Here is a 20,274-nt window from a genome sequence, read left to right as displayed (position 1 = left end):
TTCTTTTGTGTTGCCTAATCACAAACAGTTCATCAGTGTGAAACATATGTTGTATATCGCACACACCTTCATCTGGCTGCCCGTTTCTTTTGTTCCTCCTCATCGCAAGCAGTTAACTGAACTGAACCATATGCCCTGCATCGCACACGAAACCAAAATCTGAACCGCCTTTAATGCATCCGTCCTCGCAAACGTTTTGCACCTTTTTTGATTATTTTTTTACACCACCGTTTGCGATTATTGCATCGCACACAGTTCCATCGAAGGGTCTCTGATCGTAGTGTCGCGTTAGCAGCGTCCTGCAATAGTGATTGGTCAAAGAACTAATTATGCTCTTCAAATCAATAGTCCATACGCTCACCAACCTAATTGTGGGATTCAGCACGATTGAAAAAGTTGCATCCGCATCGAACCCAAACCTAAACTAAAAAAAATCAACCGTATATTTCTCTTCCATGTAAAAAAGTTCATGCACGACAAGCCACTATGCCACCGATCTCAACCTCCTGCCTGATCCAGTGACTTATCGAGCTGCCACTATGCTTGCTTTCATATGGATTAAACAACTACGGCGCACGAAAATATTGTATGGGGAAGATGCCAACGCCTCCTGGTCGCCTTTAGCTAGCGATACCTAAAACCAATTCGTACGTGTGACAACAAAAGTTGGTTTGTCACTAACAAGCATGTGAAGGCCATCCTAGTATATAATCTCACGGAAGGCAGACATGGTAAAGTGACTATGTCATCTTAAGTAATGTATTTGTGTTTTTTATTCTATAGATAGGTCCTATCTATAAGTTTAATCATGACTTGCTGTAATGCTCCACAAACACAAGTTTCTACCAAAGCAATTGCCCATTGTTTGACTGCGTTTAGTCATTGTAATTTTTCAAGTAGACATCTACCAATCTCAACCAGAAGAGTAAGTATTGGCTAAGTAGTTTATGGTATTTTCCTACTCGTGATAATTCTTAACATGCACAAAGAGATTATTTACCAGTCCATGGCTTCGGTTCACAAATTAGCTATTTTTCTAAGAGGAATTGGAATTGAGAAACATAGAAGAATGCACCATGAAAGTGTTGAAGTAATAACCATTCATGTATGTGATTTTATTTTATTTCCTCTTATTGACCTACTGACACATTTCCCTGGTAGCATGTTCAAAATTTTCTTATTGTGTTTGATGTGGCGTTAGTTCAGTAAAAAAAATGCCTTGACACCACTTCACTGTCAAATTATAGAAATATTCAGTCAATTTATGTTTGTCCTAGTTACTTGACAAAGGCCATCAGCAGCATTACTATAGGGCTATGCCAAGAGGGCAACCGGAGCTACGTAAAAAAATCTTTAACTTTTAATGTTTATGAACTTGGTATGTCCATATTAGAATAGAAAAAGGTCACTATGCTCAACTTGTGCCTCCATTTCAAAAGGAGTATTCATAAAAACTAAAAAGAACATCACACAAACCGTAGGCATTATGGGGACATATCCGAAACTAGTTCGTAATCAAATTATTTATTTTCAGTTATTTGCAGTCAGAACACCATTTTTTTGCGGGTGGGCAGTCGGAACACCATTGTAATCTCTATATTCCAAATTGACCGAAAACATCTAAAACATATAAATTATTACATTAACTTCTTCTGATTTGTGTTAATGACTTGCCAATATCATGATTTGGAATTTAATTTCATATCTATTTTAACTCTCAGGCAAGGATACTTACCCGTTGTATATGTGGTGAACCGGATAGGATATGTGTGGCGTGACAGTGATCAACATAGCATGAATTATATCAACGACAAATTTCCCTAATTAATAATCCACAATGGAGTATATATCTCATAAGGCATATGTATATCTCTTCTTTATTGAGTAGAAACCCAACATACATACAAATAATTTGATTTTAAAATATATTTACTGTATTTTATTTTTAGAAAATACATATCAAAGATGCTCCTGGCCCAATATTTATTCTATAGTTAAGTAAAAATAAATAAAAGTTAATTATATTTTTGTTTTTTTGTCAAGTAACTAGGTATGAAAATTATAAATTAAAAGTAATCCGGTCAATGTAAGATACAATTATACTATGCTACATCCCACCATTGGTAGCAATCATGGTTGGATTATTTGTAGAGAACATTTGTAAGACCATCTCCAAAGCGTACCCTCAAACCATCTGCATACATCCGGACCGCGCAGTCCAGACTTATGTTGCCATCCAATGCGGGCCGGTATCGGTCTGCTCGACGGTTCGGGTGTACTTTTTCCCGCAAAACCGGAGACCAGGGGCGGGATGTTTGCGGCCATCCGGACAGCTGCCACACCCACTTCTAACTGCCCTTGCGGACCCAAAACCCTCCTCCCTCACCCGCGTCCATTCCCGCCCGGTGCCAACTGTCCGCATTCATGCTGCTGTGAGCGGCCGCTCCACATTGACGCCGGCCCAAAGCGGATGCGACCTCTAACTTGCGCAACATTGAAGCGGCGGGCTGGCGGAGAGAACACTGCCTGCTGGACGCCCAGTTGAACACACCTCCTCTCATGCATTCATTAAAGCCACGCGTCTGCCGAGGAACCTACTCCAGCCACACATCCGTTCATGAGCCGGCCGACATTAAACTCAATGCCGGTTAGGTCCTCGTGTCCATCGGCTATTTGAACGAGACCAGACGCCATGCAGGAACCGCACCACTCCTCCGCTCCCCATTTCCATCTCGCACTATGTTCTCCACACTGTTCATGACATCCGACGAGCAGGAAGAGTGGTTCTCCGTCATAGAAGCCATCTAGGTGACCCACCGAGCCCGTCGTATACAAGCTAGTCAACTCGCTACTTGACCTCCCTTGCCGCTCCAGGCCATCAATACCACCGGCGAGGATGCAGGCTTGCATGGAGGAGCAAGTGGCCGCTCCAAGTCGGCGTGTGGTTTAGTAAGTCGCCTCTCCAAGCCATCTCTCAGAGGAGCACGTCGGTACGGGCCAAGATGTTGCCGTGGACGAGGCGGCATGCTCCTGCACCATCTATCGCCAATGTGCGTGGAACCACGCCCTGCAGGTGAAGAAAGGAGTCGGCAATGGGTGAAGGAAATATGCCCTAGAGGCAATAATAAAGTTATTATTTATTTCCTCATATCATGATAAATGTTTATTATTCATGCTAGAATTGTATTAACCGGAAACATGATACATGTGTGAATACATACACAAAGATAAAGTCACTAGTATGCCTCTACTCGACTAGCTCATTAATCAAAGATGGTTATGTTTCCTAACCATAGACATGTGTTGTCATTTGATTAATGGGATCACATCATTAGGAGAATGATGTGATTGACATGACCCATTCCGTTAGCCTAGCACTTGATCATTTAGTATATTGCTATTGCTTTCCTCATGACTTATACAAAGTTCCTGCAACTATGAGATTGTGCAACTCCCGTTTACCGGAAGAACACTTTGTGTGCTACCAAACGTCACAACGTAACTGGGTGATTATAAAGGTGCTCTACAGGTGTTTCCGAAGGTACATGTTGGGTTGGCATAATTCAAGATTAGGTTTTGTCACTCCGATTGTCGGAGAGGTATCTCTGGGCCCTCTCGGTAATACTCATCACCTAAGCCTTGCAAGCATTGTAACTAATGAGTTAGTTATAAGATGATGTATTACAGAACGAGTAAAGAGACTTGTCGGTAATGAGATTGAACTAGGTATTGGATACCGACGATCAAATCTCGGGCAAGTAACATACCGATGACAAAGGGAACAACGTATGTTGTTATGCGGTTTGACAGATAAAGATCTTCGTAGAATATGTAGGAACCAATATGGGCATCCAGGTCACGCTATTGGTTATTGACCGAGAATGGTTCTAGGTCATGTCTACATAGTTCTCGAACCCGTAGGGTCCGCACACTTAACGTTACGATGACAGTTTTATTATGAGTTTATAAGTTTTGATGTACCGAAGTTTGTTCGGAGTCCTGGATGTGATCACGGACATGACGAGGAGTCTCGGAATGGTCGAGACATAAAGATTGATATATTGGAAGCCTATGTTTGGACATCGGAATGGTTCCGGGTGAAATCGGCATTTTACCGGAGTACCGGGAGGATACCGGAACCCCCCCCCCCCCCGGGGGGTTATTGGGCCTACATGGGCCTCGAGGGAGAAGAGGGAAGGAACCAAGAGGGGGCCGCGCGGCCCTCCCCTTCCTAGTCCGAATAGGACAAGGGAAGGGGGGCGGCGCCCCCCCTTTCCTTCTCCTCTTCCTCCTCTTTCCCCCTTCTCCTACTCCTACTTGGAAAGAAGGGAGTCCTACTCCCGGTGGGAGTAGGACTCCCCCCATGGGGCGCCCTCCTTGGCCGGCCGCCTCCTCCCCCCTGGCTCCTTTATATACGGGGGCGAGGGAGCACCCCATAGACACACAAGTTGATCTACGGATCGTTCCTTAGCCGTGTGCGGTGCCCCCCTCCACCATATTCCACCTCGGTCATATCGTCGCGGAGTTTAGGCGAAGCCCTCCGCCGGTACAACATCATCATCATCACCACGCCGTCGTGCTGACGGAACTCATCTCCGGAGCTCGGCTGGATCGGAGGCCAGAGATCGTCATCGAGCTGAACGTGTGCTGAACTTGGAGGCTCCGTACGTTCGGTGCTTGGATCGGTCGGATCGTGAAGACGTACGACTACATCAACCGCGTTGTGCTAACGCTTCCGCTTACGGTCTACGAGGGTACATGGACGAACACTCTCCCCTCTCGTTGCTATATCATCACCATGATCTTGCGTGTGCGTAGGAATTTTTTTGAAATTACTACGTTCCCCAACAGTGGCATCCGAGCCTAGGTTTTATGCGTTGATGTTATATGCACGAGTAGAACACAAGTGAGTTGTGGGCGATACAAGTCATACTGCTTACCAGCATGTCATACTTTGGTTCGGCGGTATTGTGAGATGAAGCGGCCCGGACCGACATTATGCGTACGCTTACACGAGACTGGTTTCACCGTTACGAGCACTCGTGCTTAAAGGTGGCTGGCGGGTGTCTGCCTCTCTCACTTTAGCTGAATCGAGTGTGGCTACGTCCGGTCCTTGCGAAGGTTAAAACAGCACCAACTTGACGAACTATCGTTGTGGTTTTTGATGCGTAGGTAAGAACGGTTCTTTTTAAGCCCGTAGCAGCCACATAAAATTTGCAACAACAAAGTAGAGGACGTCTAACTTGTTTTTGCAGGCATGTTGTGATGTGATATGGTCAAGACGTGATGCTATATTTTATTGTATGAGATGATCATGTTTTGTAACCGAAATTATCAAGAAGTGTTCTCCCTGAGTATGCACCATTGCCAAAGTTTGTCGTGCCGAGACACCACGTGATGATCGGGTGTGATAAGCTCTACGTCCATCTACAACGGGTGCAAGCCAGTTTTGCACACGCGGAATACTCAGGTTAAACTTGACGAGCCTAGCATATGCAGATATGGCCTCGGAACACGGAGACCGAAAGGTCGAGCGTGAATCATATAGTAGATATGATCAACATAGTGATGTTCACCATTGAAAACTACTCCATCTCACGTGATGATCGGTTATGGTTTAGTTGATTTGGATCACGTGGTCACTTAGATGACTAGAGAGATGTCTATCTAAGTGGGAGTTCTTAAGTAATATGATTAATTGAACTTAAATTTATCATGAACTTAGTACCTGATAGTATTTTGCTTGTCTATGTTTGTTTGTAGATAGATGGCTCGTGCTGTTTTTCCGTTGAATTTCAATGCGTTCCTTGAGAAAGCAAAGTTTAAAGATGATGGTAGCAATTACACGGACTGGGTCCGTAACCTGAGGATTGTCCTCATTGCTGCACAGAAAAGTTACAACCTGGAAGCACCGCTGGGTGCCAGGCCTGCTGCTGATGCAACTGACGATGTTAAGAACGTCTGGCAGAGCAAAGCTGATGACTACTCTATAGTTCAGTGTGCCATGCTTTACGGCTTAGAACCGGGTCTTCAACGACGTTTTGAACGTCATGGAGCATATGAGATGTTCTAGGAGTTGAAGTAAATATTTCAAGCAAATGCCCGGATTGAGAGATATGAAGTCTCCAATAAGTTCTACAGCTACAAGATGGAGGAGAATAGTTCTGTCAGTGAGCATATACTCAGAATGTCTGGGTATAATAATCACTTGATTCAACTGGGAGTTAATCTTCCGGATGATAGCGTCATTGACAGAATTCTCCAATCACTGCCACCAAGCTACAAGAGCTTTGTGATGAACTATAATATGCAAGGGATGAACAAGACTATTCCCGAGCTCTTTGCAATGCTAAAAGCTGCGGAGGTAGAAATCAAAAAGGAGCATCAAGTTTTGATGGTCAACAAGACCACTAGTTTCAAGAAAAAGGCAAAGGGAAGAAGAAGGGGAACTTCAAGAAGAACAGCAAGCAAGTTGCTGCTCAAGAGAAGAAACCCAAGTCTAGACCTAAGCCTAAAACTGAGTGCTTTTACTGCAAGCAGACTGGTCACTGGAAGCGGAACTGCCCCAAGTATTTGGCGGATAAGAAGGATGGCAAAATAAACAAAGGTATATGTGATATACATGTTATTGATGTGTACCTAACTAGAGCTCGTAGTAGCACCTGGGTATTTGATACTGGTTCTGTTGCTAATATTTGCAACTCGAAACAGGGACTACGGAATAAGCGAGCACTAGCCAAGGACGAGGTGACGATGCGCGTGAGAAACGGTTCCAAAGTCGATGTGATCGCGGTCGGCACGCTACCTCTACATCTACCTTCGGGATTAGTTTTAGACCTGAATAATTGTTATTTGGTGCCAGCGTTGAGCATGAACATTATATCTGGATCTTGTTTGATGCGAGACGGTTATTCATTTAAATCAGAGAATAATGGTTGTTCTATTTATATGAGTAATATCTTTTATGGTCATGCACCCTTGAAGAGTGGTCTATTTTTATTAAATCTCGATAGTAGTGATACACATATTCATAGTGTTGAAACCAAAAGATGCAGAGTTGATAATGATAGTGCAACTTATTTGTGGCACTGCCGTTTGGGTCATATCGGAGTAAAGCGCATGAAGAAACTCCATACTGATGGACTTTTGGAATCACTTGATTATGAATCACTTGGTACTTGCGAACCGTGCCTCATGGGCAAGATGACTAAAACGCCGTTCTCCGGTACTATGGAGAGAGCAACAGATTTGTTGGAAATCATACATACAGATGTATGTGGTCCGATGAATATTGAGGCTCATGGCGGATATCGTTATTTTCTCACCTTCATAGATGATTTGAGCAGATACGGGTATATCTACTTAATGAAGCACAAGTCTGAAACATTTGAAAAGTTCAAAGAATTTCAGAGTGACGTGGAAAATCATCGTAACAAGAAAATAAAGTTTCTACGATCTGATCGTGGAGGAGAATATTTGAGTTACGAGTTTGGTTTACATTTGAAACAATGCAGAATAGTTTCGCAACTCACGCCACCCGGAACACCACAACGAAATGGTGTGTCCGAACGTCGTAATCGTACTTTACTTGATATGGTGCGATCTATGATGTCTCTTACCGATTTACCGCTATCGTTTTGGGGTTATGCTTTAGAGACGGCCGCATTCACGTTAAATAGGGCACCATCAAAATCCGTTGAGACGACGCCTTATGAACTGTGGTTTGGAAAGAAACCAAAGTTGTCGTTTCTTAAAGATTGGGGCTGCGATGCTTATGTGAAGAAACTTCAACCAGATAAGCTCGAACCCAAATCGGAGAAATGTGTCTTCATAGGATACCCAAAAGAGACTGTTGGGTACACCTTCTATCACAGATCCGAAGGCAAGACATTTGTTGCTAAGAATGGATCCTTTCTAGAGAAGGAGTTTCTCTCGAAAGAAGTGAGTGGGAGGAAAGTAGAACTTGATGAGATAACTGTATCTACTCCCTTATTGGAAAGTAGTTCATCACGAGAACCGGTTCCTGTGACGACTACACCAATTAGTGAGGAAGCTAATGATATTGATCATGAAACTTCAGATCAAGTTTCTACTGAACCTCGTAGGTCTACCAGAGTAAGATCCGCACCAGAATGGTATGGTAATCCTATTCTGGAAGTCATGTTACTTGACCATGATGAACCTACGAACTATGAGGAAGCGATGATGAGCCCAGATTCCGCAAAATGGCTAGAGGCCACTAAATCTGAGATGGGATCCATGTATGAAAACAAAGTATGGACTTTGGTTGACTTGCCCGATGATCGGCAAGCCATTGAGAATAAATGGATCTTTAAGAAGAAGACTGACGCTGATGGTAATATAACTGTCTATAAAGCTCGACTTGTTGCAAAAGGTTTTCGACAAGTTCAAGGGGTTGACTACGATGAGACTTTCTCACCCGTAGCGATGCTTAAGTCTGTCCGAATCATGTTAGCTATTGATGCATTTCATGATTATGAAATTTGGCAAATGGATGTCAAGACTGCATTCTTGAATGGATTTCTAGAAGAAGAGTTGTATATGATGCAGCCGGAAGGTTTTGTTGATCCAAAAGGTGCTAACAAAGTGTGCAAACTCCAGCGTTCCATTTATGGACTGGTGCAAGCATCTTGGAGTTGGAATAAACGCTTTGATAGTGTGATCAAAGCATATGGTTTTATACAGACTTTTGGAGAAGCCTGTATTTACAAGAAAGTGAGTGGGAGCTCTGTAGCATTTCTAGTTTTATATGTAGATGACATATTATTAATTGGAAATGATATAGAATTTCTGGATAGCATAAAGGGATACTTGAATAAAAGTTTTTCAGTGAAAGACCTCGGTGAAGCTGCTTACATATTGGGCATCAAGATCTATAAAGATAGATCAAGACACTTAATAGGACTTTCACAAAGCACATACCTTGACAAAATTTAAAAAAGTTCAAAATGGATCAGGCAAAGAAAGGATTCTTGCCTGTGCTACAAGGTGTGAAGTTGAGTCAAACTCAATGCCCGACCACAGCAGAAGATAGAGAGAAAATGAAAAATGTTCCCTGTGCTTCAGCCATAGGCTCTATCATGTATGCAATGCTGTGTACCAGACCTGATGTATGCTTAGCAATAAGCTTGGCAGGAAGCTACCAAAGTAATCCAGGAGTGGATCACTGGACAGCGGTCAAGAACATCCTGAAATACCTGAAAAGGACTAAGGATATGTTTCTCGTATATGGAGGTGACAAAGAGCTAGTCGTAAATGGTTACATCGATGCAAGCTTTGACACTGATCCGGACGATTCTAAATCGCAAACTGGATACGTGTTTTTATTAAACGGTGGAGCTGTAAGTTGGTGCAGTTCTAAACAAAGCGTCGTAGCGGGATCTACATGTGAAGCGGAGTACATAGCTGCTTCGGAAGCAGCAAATGAAGGAGTCTGGATGAAGGAGTTCATTTCCGATCTAGGTGTCATACCTAGTGCATCGGGACCAATGAAGATCTTCTGTGACAATACTGATGCAATTGCCTTGGCGAAGGAATCCAGATTTCACAAGAGGACCAAGCACATCAAGAGACGCTTCAATTCCATACGGGACCAAGTCCAAGTGGGAGACATGGAGATTTGCAAGATACATACGGATCTGAATGTTGCAGACCCGTTGACTAAGCCTCTCTCACGAGCAAAACATGATCAACACCAAGACTCCATGGGTGTTAGAATCATTACCATGTAATCTAGATTATTGACTCTAGTGCAAGTGGGAGACTGAAGGAAATATGCCCTAGAGGCAATAATAAAGTTATTATTTATTTCCTCATATCATGATAAATGTTTATTATTCATGCTAGAATAGTATTAACCGGAAACATGATACATGTGTGAATACATAGACAAACATAAAGTCACTAGTATGCCTCTACTTGACTAGCTCACTAATCAAAGATGGTTATGTTTCCTAACCATAGACATGTGTTGTCATTTGATTAATGGGATCACATCATTAGGAGAATGATGTGATTGACATGACCCATTCCGTTAGCCTAGCACTTGATCGTTTAGTATATTGCTATTGCTTTCTTCATGACTTATACAAAGTTCCTGCAACTATGAGATTGTGCAACTCCCGTTTACCGGTAGAACACTTTGTGTGCTACCAAACGTCACAACGTAACTGGGTGATTATAAAGGTGCTCTACAGGTGTTTCCGAAGGTACATGTTGGGTTGGCATAATTCGAGATTAGGTTTTGTCACTCCGATTGTCGGAGAGGTATCTCTGGGCCCTCTCGGTAATACTCATCACCTAAGCCTTGAAAGCATTGTAACTAATGAGTTAGTTATAAGATGATGTATTACAGAACGAGTAAAGAGACTTGCCGGTAACGAGATTGAACTAGGTATTGGATACCGACGATCAAATCTCGGGCAAGTAACATACCGATGACAAAGGGAACAACGTATGTTGTTATGCGGTTTAACCGATAAAGATCTTCGTAGAATATGTAGGAACCAATATGGGCATCCAGGTCCCGCTATTGGTTATTGACCGAGAATGATTCTAGGTCATGTCTACATAGTTCTCGAACCCGTAGGGTCCGCACGCTTAACGTTACGATGATAGTTTTATTATGAGTTTATAAGTTTTGATGTACCGAAGTTTGTTCGGAGTCCCGGATGTCATCACGGACATGATGAGGAGTCTCGGAATGGTCGAGACATAAATATTGATATATTGGATGCCTATGTTTGGACATCGGAATGGTTCCGGGTGAAATCGGCATTTTACCGGAGTACCGGGAGGTTACCGGAACCCCCCCGGGGGTTATTGGGCCTACATGGGCCTCGAGGGAGAAGAGGGAAGGAACCAGGAGGGGGGCGCGCGCCCCTCCCCTTCCTAGTCCGAATAGGACAAGGGAAGGGGGGCAGCGCCCCCCCTTTCCTTCTCCTCTTCCTCCTCTTTCCCCCTTCTCCTACTCCTACTAGGAAAGAAGGGAGTCCTACTCCCGGTGGGAGTAGGACTCCCCCCTTGGCGCGCCCTCCTTGGCCGGCCGCCTCCTCCCCCCTGGCTCCTTTATATACGGGGGCGAGGGAGCACCCCATAGACACACAAGTTGATCTACCGATCGTTCCTTAGCCGTGTGAGGTGCCCCCCTCCACCATATTCCACCTCGGTCATATCGTCGCGGTGTTTAAGAGAAGCCCTGCGCCAGTAGAACATCATCATCGTCACCACACCGTCGTGCTGACGGAACTCATCTCCGGAGCTTGGCTGGATCGGAGGCCGGAGATCGTCATCGAGCTGAACATGTGCTAAACTCGGAGGCTCCGTACGTTCGGTGCTTGGATCGGTCGGATCGTGAAGACGTACGACTACATCAACCGTGTTGTGCTAACGCTTCCGCTTACGGTCTACGAGGGTACGTGGACGAACAATCTCCCCTCTCGTTGCTATATCATTACCATGATCTTGCGTGTGCGTAGGAATTTTTTTGAAATTACTACGTTCCCCAACAATGGGGAGATCAACAAGGCGGCTAGCACTTCCGCGGCAGTTGCCGACAGTGAGGAAAAGTAGATCATGAGAGGCCGCCGCCACTTGGGTCCCACAAGGCCACCGCCGGCGTGATGCCAGCATGCACAGCCGGTGTCTTGCCCTCTTCGCAGGCCACCTTGTCACCCACCCCAAAAATCAACCCTTATTCATCCTTCACGAAAGTGGAGGCCACTCCAATGACAAGCGTTGTTAGACATAGGGAAGGTATAGGGAAAGAGGATGTTATTCTTCCCTTCTCGCTGAAGCATATCCTTTCAGGGCGTCCGGCAGTCCGACGAGCGGGCTTTCGGACTTTAGGAAGATATGTCAGCGGCGGGGCGAGGCTTCATTTTCCGGGGCTCATGGCCGGCCGGAGATGGGGAACGGGCGCCGACGGTCCTTTTAGTCTAGGTTTATAGTCCGCTCTAGTAGAAAAATATCTAAATGTAATGAATTTGCTCTGGCTTAGATAAAAATCATCCGATTTTATGTAAAAGATGTCAGGTTTGTTCGAGTTGAATAAAAATTGTTTATTTTCATTCATTTTCATTGGAAATGTAACCGGACATACGTGGATAGATTTGGTTGGCCGCCTCCCGCGTATGTGTTCACGGACTGGCCTCCCTATCCTCGGAAGGATGCTGGAGAAAATTTGCGTGTCAGCATTGGAGATGCTCTAAGACAGTAGCTATGCCACATCCCACATTTGTAATTATTCCATTAATATCAATCAAATTTCATGATTTGTTAATGTAGCAGTTTCTTGTGCATTTGAACTTTTACAATCACCATATTTACACAGCTAAATGTTGTTTTCGGTATTAAATCATATGATAATATTAACTAATAATTATATTTTATGAGGTATGGGCTACGATTGCTACATTTGTTTGAATAATATTCATTCTTCGGGATATAACTCATATTTACTAATAGTTATGAAAATAATAAACAATAATATCGGGATGTGTTCCCAAATTTATGAGTCTCTCACCTTACATAAAGGTTGGTCGATAAAATGTGATAGCTGACTAAAAGACTCTGCATGGGCATTTACACGGGCCACTCCCTCCGTTTTTATTTACTCCGCATATTAGGTTTTGTGAAAGTCAAGCTTTATAAAATTTGACAAAGTTTATAGACAAAAATATTAACATATACAATAACAAATCAATACCAGTAGATTTATTATTGAATGTACTTCCACTTCATATATATTTGTTATGGTAATATTTTTATTCTTTTCTATAAACTTGGTCAAATTTTAGTAAGTTTGACTTCAGTGAACTCTAATATGCAGAGTAAATAAAAATGAAGGGAGTATAAAGTAGATCCATCCTTTTTTGATTGATTCTGAGACTACAAGTTCTCCAAAAAGCTCGCGAAAATTGAGAGGCTACACATCTGTCTGATAATAAGTGGAATTAATAAATTGGGCAGACCGATGGGGGTACGCAGCGTTGCTGCGGCCGTGTCATGAGAAATTCATCACAAGAATTAAAGAGTAGAGTGGTCCAAAGAGAGAAGGCAGGCGATCATAATCACCACCCGTTGCCGTGTTACTGAGCAACGAACAAATATCATGGCGAATAATTATGATGTGTAGTATCATCTGCCGTCCTTTTGGGGACTCCATTATAGCAGTCTGACAAAGGCAGCAACATGCAGTTGCTTAATCATTTCCATTCCTTTCAATTGGGTAGATCGATGGCCAGGGTTATTGGCATGTACTAGGCACGTACTCCGTCCGTCTAGGTGTGTAAGTCATCTTACGAAACCAAATAATCTCAAAACACTAAGGCGCGATGCATTAATTTTTACCTCGTTTCTTATTTCTTGCCATATCAACCAATAAGAGATGAGGAGTGTGCATGCTTTTAATGACTTGAGGCTACCAAACATAACATGCAGTGGTTAGTTCATTGCATGCAATACTATTAATTAGCAAATAAACATTAAAGTCTCTCATTTTCCCCTCCTCCTTGGTCATGGTGCACAACCTAGACGGAGGGAATAGCTCATTGTCATTGATCAATCTGAAATTCTGCACTGATGTTGATGACCTAGATAACTGCTAACTGCTTCATATTTCTTGTGAGTATTAATTATGATTAGCAACACTGGTTCTTGTGCCGCGGTCAGTTCTGCCGGTGTCCAAAAACAGGAAGTGAGAGCAGCTGTCTCCATCGAGCTCCCGGGAGTTGGCTCACATTACGACGGCAGTGATAGCATCTCCAAGGTTCCACCACACCATCCTCGACAGCTTGGTCTTACGGACCGGCGGCCAGGACTGCAAGAGGAGAACCATCGCCAGGGAGAGTGGCCAGCAGGCAGGACAAGCCACCAGCAGCTGCAACGAGACCTCACCGCCTTCGCGCCTCCTACACGGCAGGAAGGGACGGCCAGAACTTGTGGTCTTTCTAAATAAACCTGGGTGTAATATGAAGCAGTTGGCAGGGGAAAATAATTTGGTCATTTCCGATGTGGCTAAACCTGGGTGTAATATGAAGCAGTTAATATGTACTCTTGTGAACAGTAAATTTGAAATAAAATAGCAAGAAAATTATAAAAATATGAAATTTTTTGGCATCGAAGAGGCTTGGGTGCACAAGGTGCTTGCAAGTTTTTGTGATCAAATGACATGCGAGGAGCTCTAGCAAAAAAAACAAAATAGTTATTTTTTCCAAAGTTTTTTCCTGAGCCAATTTTTTTTTTCTCCACGAGCTCCTACTGTGTCCAAACACAACAAAAAATTGCACGCACCTTGCAGACCCAAGCCTCTTTGATGCCAAAAAATTTCATATTTTTTTGAATTTTCTTGCAAGTTTTAAGAATTTACTGTTCACAAGTGTACATATCTACTGTTTTTTGTTTGCCACGACCTCCTGGAATGTCCAAACAGCACAAAAGTTTGCACGGGTCTTGCGAACCCTAGTATCTTTGATCTCACAAAATTTCAGATTTTTTATATTTTTTTATATTTTTTTTAGGATGGTCAAAGCCCTTTGCCCATCTTTGAATGGACGGTAACAGCGCAGAAGGGCATTTCTTTAAGGGCATCTAACGGCGGAGAGGTAAATTTGAGCAGACTTCGAAATTAGGGACAAATCTGAGAGTGGGCGCAAATTAAGGGCACAAATGTAAATGTCCCTTCTATATAAACCTGTGTGTAATATGTACCCCTTCAACTAACTTTACAATATGACTTGAAACAACACATAGACTTGACACTTTGCATGTCACCAAAATACTATAACTACAATGTGCGGAAAAAAATTTCTATTTTTTTGGCGCATCGTAACTACATAAAATAATATTTCATAGTAATAAATCCTAACTATATATTTATGCTGAATAAGAAATTCACTTGTTTTTTGTTCACATTTTAGTTCTAATATTTTGTTAGCTTGCAAAGTTTGAAGACATATGTTACTTTCAATAGGGAGAACCAAATAAGTGAAAATAAATCACGCACAGATCACCGTGCGACAATATTGGTTAGATTAGAGTTTGTTTTACGCTCAGGTTTAGCCATATCAGAAGTGATCAAATTATAACCGATATTAGAAGGGGACCATACAAGAAAATATCTCAAAGCATGACACAAAAGAAATAAAATAATAAAACTACATACAGAAGCAATGAGATTGTGTAAGAAGGGACAACAATAATTAGGTGGACCTTGATACCTAGCGAATGTTCCATTTTTAGCGACTGATTCAAACGATCCCCTTGTTGCTATTATTCCTTCGATGACCCACTTTTTTGTTCGACTCTAACAGAGATTTGCCCGAAAACCAATGCAAGAGAAAATAAAATTCTGGGGATTCAAACCCTAGTCTCACGGTAGACAGATGCATGTACTAAGTACAATATACAACAAATAAAGGTATTGTTGTTGTTCTTTTGGATCCAATCAATGATTCTAAACCCTTTTTACCACTAGTACAAAGAAAGGTAATTTTATGAGTTTTTCCCAACAAAAGATCGATAATATTTACGCAGAAGCTACTAGATATGTTTTAAATACATTGTTCTCAACATAAACAGTTACGAAGGTCTTTGTAGGTAATTTATTAGGCCTGTGATAGGTAAATTACCATGCTATTAACGCATAAATGACTTAGTATGTTTAACATCAGGTTTACCACCTGGTCAAAAGTTACCATGCTTTTGTAAACATGTTATCGCGATCTACCATGTGTAAATTACCAAGCTATATGCACATAAATTATAAGGGTTTGTTTAATCAACTTTTGTAAATTCCAGGAGTCAAAGTTACCGTAGTGTTTTGTCAGTAAGTTTAACAGCCATGCAATGTGTAAATTACCATGTTATCTACAGAGAAATTATCGGGGCTAAGTATCAACAACTTGTTTTCTCTGAATCAAAGTTACTACAATCTGCCATGATGATCCATTTCAAAATCTGTTTTTGTAGCTCATTCTGTTGGTATGATTCAAGATACAGTTTCACCATTAAATATATTGCGATCAATTCTTCGAAATTAGATATCATGTTGATGTGTTTTGATGTTTTTAGGTCAAAAGTTACCACACATGAGCTATGTGAATTATCATGCTTGTTGGATGTAAATTACCATCATTTTTCCATAGAAGCTATCGAGGTAAGTTTTCTTCACCTTTCTTCCCGGGTCGAAACTTATCTCGGTGCTTGTACTTATGTTATTAGGTCTATGGTCCATATATTATCATGCCATTAACACATAATTTATCGGCGGATGCGTTTGTCAAGAAAAATCCCTGGCCAATCGTACTACGGTATGCGAATGTAAGTTATCAGGTATGCAGTGCATCTATTACCATGATATCTACATAGAACAAAATTTACTACGGTAATTATACATACTTTCTCAGGTCCACACTGCGGATATTATCATGCTATTTACACAAAATTTATCAGGGTATGTTTTTAGCAACTTTTTCCACGGATCAAAAATTTACCACAGTGTTTGTACATAGGTGATCAGGTCTAAGGTGTGTATATTACCATGTTGTTTACATAGTAGTTATCAGGAGCATGTTTTTGAACAATTTCTTTCCCCTGTCAAAATGTACCAGTGTTTCTACATGGGTTATCAGCTCTACGGTACGTATATTACCATACTATTTTCACAAAAGTTGCCGTGGGTATGTTTTCAGCAACTACGTTTGACATGGTCAAAAGTTATCATAGTTTTTGTGCATCAGCTATGAGGTCTACCGTGTGTATATTACCACGTATTTACACATAAGTTACCCGGACCAAAGTTACCACTTTGTTTGTAAGTAGGTTATTAAGTTTGTGGGGTGCATATTACCACGTTAGTTACACAAATAAAGTTAGCAGTATACCTATGTTAGTTTGTACTAGATTAAACATCATAAAGCCCTTCTTCAGCTATGGGTCCGCCGGGTCAAAGGCAGACACCTTACAAAAACAGCCACCAGTTCTTGCCCAACTTCTCATTAGAAAGCATAGAAGTTGTATCCTTTGTTGTCATTAGGCAGTCCTTATTGTATGTATCTTCATTGCGTAGCACCTTGTTGAATCCCTAGGAGTGGGTGCAGTTCAGCAAAAAATATTCAGGGTCTGCCAAAAGTCTAGCATGAAGTTCTGGATTTCGAAGGCAGATGTTGTAGAGAAGTATATTTCAGCATGATAGAGAAATAAACAACAATGTAACATTTGTCACAAACATTACCCTAGGTCAGGTGGTTCTTGGGCTTGCGGGTGTAACTGCGCGATTTATATCAGACATCATTCAGGCCGTTCGGTTCTATTGCGAACATATTATGGTTCACCAGATAGAATTAGAAGATACTCATATATGTTTAAATTCTTTTGTTGTTGATGAAAAGATAGACAACAATGAATAATCGATAACATACGACATCATCCTAGTCTATTTATATTTGTAGCTTGGAGGAATAACAATGGTGAGAAAACCATGCGTCACAAATACATGCGAAAGTGGCCTAGTTTATTTAGTACAGTATGGTGTAGTACAAGACACATCACAATATACAGGTCCCGTCAGTTGCGATAACGGTATCTAAACAATAGATTACACAGTGCGATAAAAACACAGTTTTTCTCAAGTTCTTCTAATCGATTTCATGTATATTGTTCCGTATGTGAATTATACCCAAGCATAGATAGTTTTTGACGAAATAACGGATGTACATTTGTACACCCAAGTCTCATCTAACTATAGGGTCATGGCTCCGGTATGTCATGTCACAAGACAATCACCTAGTCAGCTGCAGGTTCCTCACGATGAGAGGGAGCCCGTACTTGGGCGTCAATGTGACGAAATTGCTCGGCTTGTGCACATAAGTGGGGGACAGGGAGAAGGAGAAACTTTTGAGCATCGTCGCTATGACGATCTGCACCTCCACCATGGCAAAGTTCTGCCCGACACAGACCCTAGGCCCATACGAGAAGGCCAGCAGTGCATGTGAATGCTTGGCGGCTCTCGCGAAGCCATTCTGGAACCTCATTGGGTTAAACTCGTCGGCGTCGGGTCCCCAGACCTCTTTGTCCCGGTGCAACATCACCAGAGGTATCGTTATCATCGTTCCTTTCGGCACCTTCACATGTGTGAGGATTGTGTCTGAGGCTGTCTTCCTCTGCAGGAATGATATGGGGCCATAGAGCCTCAATGTCTCCCAGAGTAACATGTTGAGCTGCAAGTTACCACGGCATTCATTAATTGTTCTACGGACCTGGGATATATCAAAGCTGTATGGATGAGGATTAATGTCCATCTATACTATATGCGTAGCATACCAGCTTCAATTTGCCGAGGCCGTCACCTAAGGGTGGCTTGTGAGCAGGAAACTCCTGGACGACCTCGTCCCTGACCATCTCCTGCCACCGTGGGTGGCTGGCGAGCAGGAACATGGCCCAGGTAATGAGGTTGGCGCTGGTTTCGTACCCAGCCATGAAGAAGGTCCTGCACTCGCCGACCATCTCCTCCGTGCTCAGGGTCTCGGCGTTGGCGCCAGCACCCGACCTCTGCAGCCACAACATCTGCCCGAGCAGGTCGTCTCCATAGACACTGCTAGCAAGCCGCGCCTTTATGATCTCTGTAATCTTGCTTCTCACAAGCTTGTCGAGTTGCCAGGTCCGACGGTTGCGACGTGTCGGCAGGTACCTAGAGTAATAAAAGTTAATTTCACGTTATCCTTGGATTGATCGCATTCTTTGAGAACCACCGGTTGGGCCGGTGGAGTGTACAGGGCACGACTCCACTAAGCATAGTTCAAATCATTGTGCTCACATTTATACTCTAGGGTCTCCTATCTAGTCTTTCCATAAAAGGAAAACTAGCTACTCTTCCGGCTTACCTGAATCCAGGTACTGGAGGATCCGCAAATGCATACGCGGCGAGCTTCAGTTGCTCCCTTCCTGCCATGAACACTTCCCAGGCCTCCCTGTAGTTCTTGCCCAGCATCACTCGTGCTATGACACGCATTGCTATGTCATCGGAGTCGTACCTCATGTCGATCTCGGCTTGCTGCATGTTGCTCTCCTGCATTTGAGTGCGCCACTGTTCCATCATCTGCTGTGTGCACTCCAACGTTATTGCTGACATGGACTGTGAACACAAACATTCAAACGTAATTATTCCGTTGAGATTTCAAGAAAATCCCACATCCTTCAAGCATGTTAAAAAAGAAAAGAAAGAAGAGATTGCTAACTAAGTAACCTTGATCTTCTCTTGGCTGAAAGCCGGGTGGATGAATTTGCGCCGCCGCTTCCAGTCGTCTCCGTTTGCAAATATTACCCCGTTCCCTAGAATTGCTTCCAAACTGGGATTCAAGTAATCTTTTTGGAACATGTCTGTCCTGTCGCTTAACACTTTCTTCACTATTTCTATGTCTGTAGTACACAGTGCTGGTGTCGGTCCCAACCAGTACAGGAATGTTTTTCCTGATAGGGACATGCATGTTACTCCGTATTATATATAATACACACAGTTATAGTCCATTGTGGTTTATCGGGTAGAGAGTAGAGACATTCAAGTAATTACCATACAGTGAGGCCCATTTCCGGAAGAAGGGTTGCACGGTGGTGATGCAGTCGTGGGAGCTCGTGTCCAGATCCTTGACTCTCCCGGCAACGAGCATCCTTTGGCAGTCGGGCAGGGACCCAACCAGGAATTTGTAAGGCGGACCTCTGATGCCCTGCTGCTCGAACCACCTGGCCACAGCGTATGGCCTCCAAAGCAGATACCATAGCGCTCTTGTGATCACCAGCAGTGTGAGGACAGCGGCCAGGGCTTGCACTACGTTAGCCGCCATGAATATTAGTTCTCTCCTTTCTCAGTTTTGTTGATTGTTCTGGGTGCTTAACTTATGATTGTTCTCTGGCAGCTGTTTTAGGTCTTTATATAACACAGCCCTATTTACGATGCGTCTTGCTGCGCAACTGCCTTTGATGGGTCAGTACACGTGGGAAATATATAAAACACAGGAGAAAGGTGCTGAACCCACAGGCGTCACAAACCACACCGGCAACTTGTTGATACTAGTATGTTCTCAGTGTCTGCTACAAATGGTTGGGCACGAAACCGTTGGTGTTTAGATTTAATTCTTATTGGAATAGTTTTAAGAAAGCAATGGTGAAAAGATATACCATATAGTATTGCTTGACAGTCAAACATTCCTGCGTTTACGTCTGATCGTTTAGATTGGGATACCCACGTACCCCTCCGTC

At 42.8% G+C, this 20,274-nt stretch overlaps 1 protein-coding gene across 1 annotated transcript; it reads right to left on the bottom strand.

The window, feature by feature from the left end:
* Window positions 1-17,652: 17,652 nt before the first annotated feature.
* LOC123039939 (cytochrome P450 709B2) lies at window positions 17,653-19,941 on the bottom strand. The gene is made up of 5 exons (XM_044462916.1): window positions 19,589-19,941; window positions 19,265-19,488; window positions 18,903-19,153; window positions 18,343-18,709; window positions 17,653-18,239 (listed from the first exon to the last, which is right to left on the bottom strand). Exons 1-5 carry the CDS (start codon window positions 19,857-19,859, stop codon window positions 17,802-17,804), a joined length of 1,551 nt encoding a protein of 516 aa, XP_044318851.1. The 5' UTR covers window positions 19,860-19,941; the 3' UTR covers window positions 17,653-17,801.
* Between the last annotated feature and the right edge of the window lie 333 nt (window positions 19,942-20,274).

Source organism: Triticum aestivum, chromosome 2B, assembly GCF_018294505.1.
Source record: "Triticum aestivum cultivar Chinese Spring chromosome 2B, IWGSC CS RefSeq v2.1, whole genome shotgun sequence".
Classification (NCBI taxonomy): domain Eukaryota; kingdom Viridiplantae; phylum Streptophyta; class Magnoliopsida; order Poales; family Poaceae; genus Triticum; species Triticum aestivum.
The sequence above is the reverse complement of the archived record's forward strand: the minus strand, read 5'-3'. Positions and strand labels throughout refer to the sequence as shown.

Bases quoted from the DNA above. Each gene is read 5' to 3' on its own strand.
- LOC123039939 (XM_044462916.1), bottom strand. From the start codon at position 19,859: ATGGCGGCTAACGTAGTGCAAGCCCTGGCCGCTGTCCTCACACTGCTG. The intron at 19,489-19,588 runs GTAATTACTTGA...TGTCCCTATCAG, and splicing joins GAAATGGGCCTCACTGTATG to GAAAAACATTCCTGTACTGG. The intron at 19,154-19,264 runs GTTACTTAGTTA...TTGTGTTCACAG, and splicing joins TCAGCCAAGAGAAGATCAAG to TCCATGTCAGCAATAACGTT.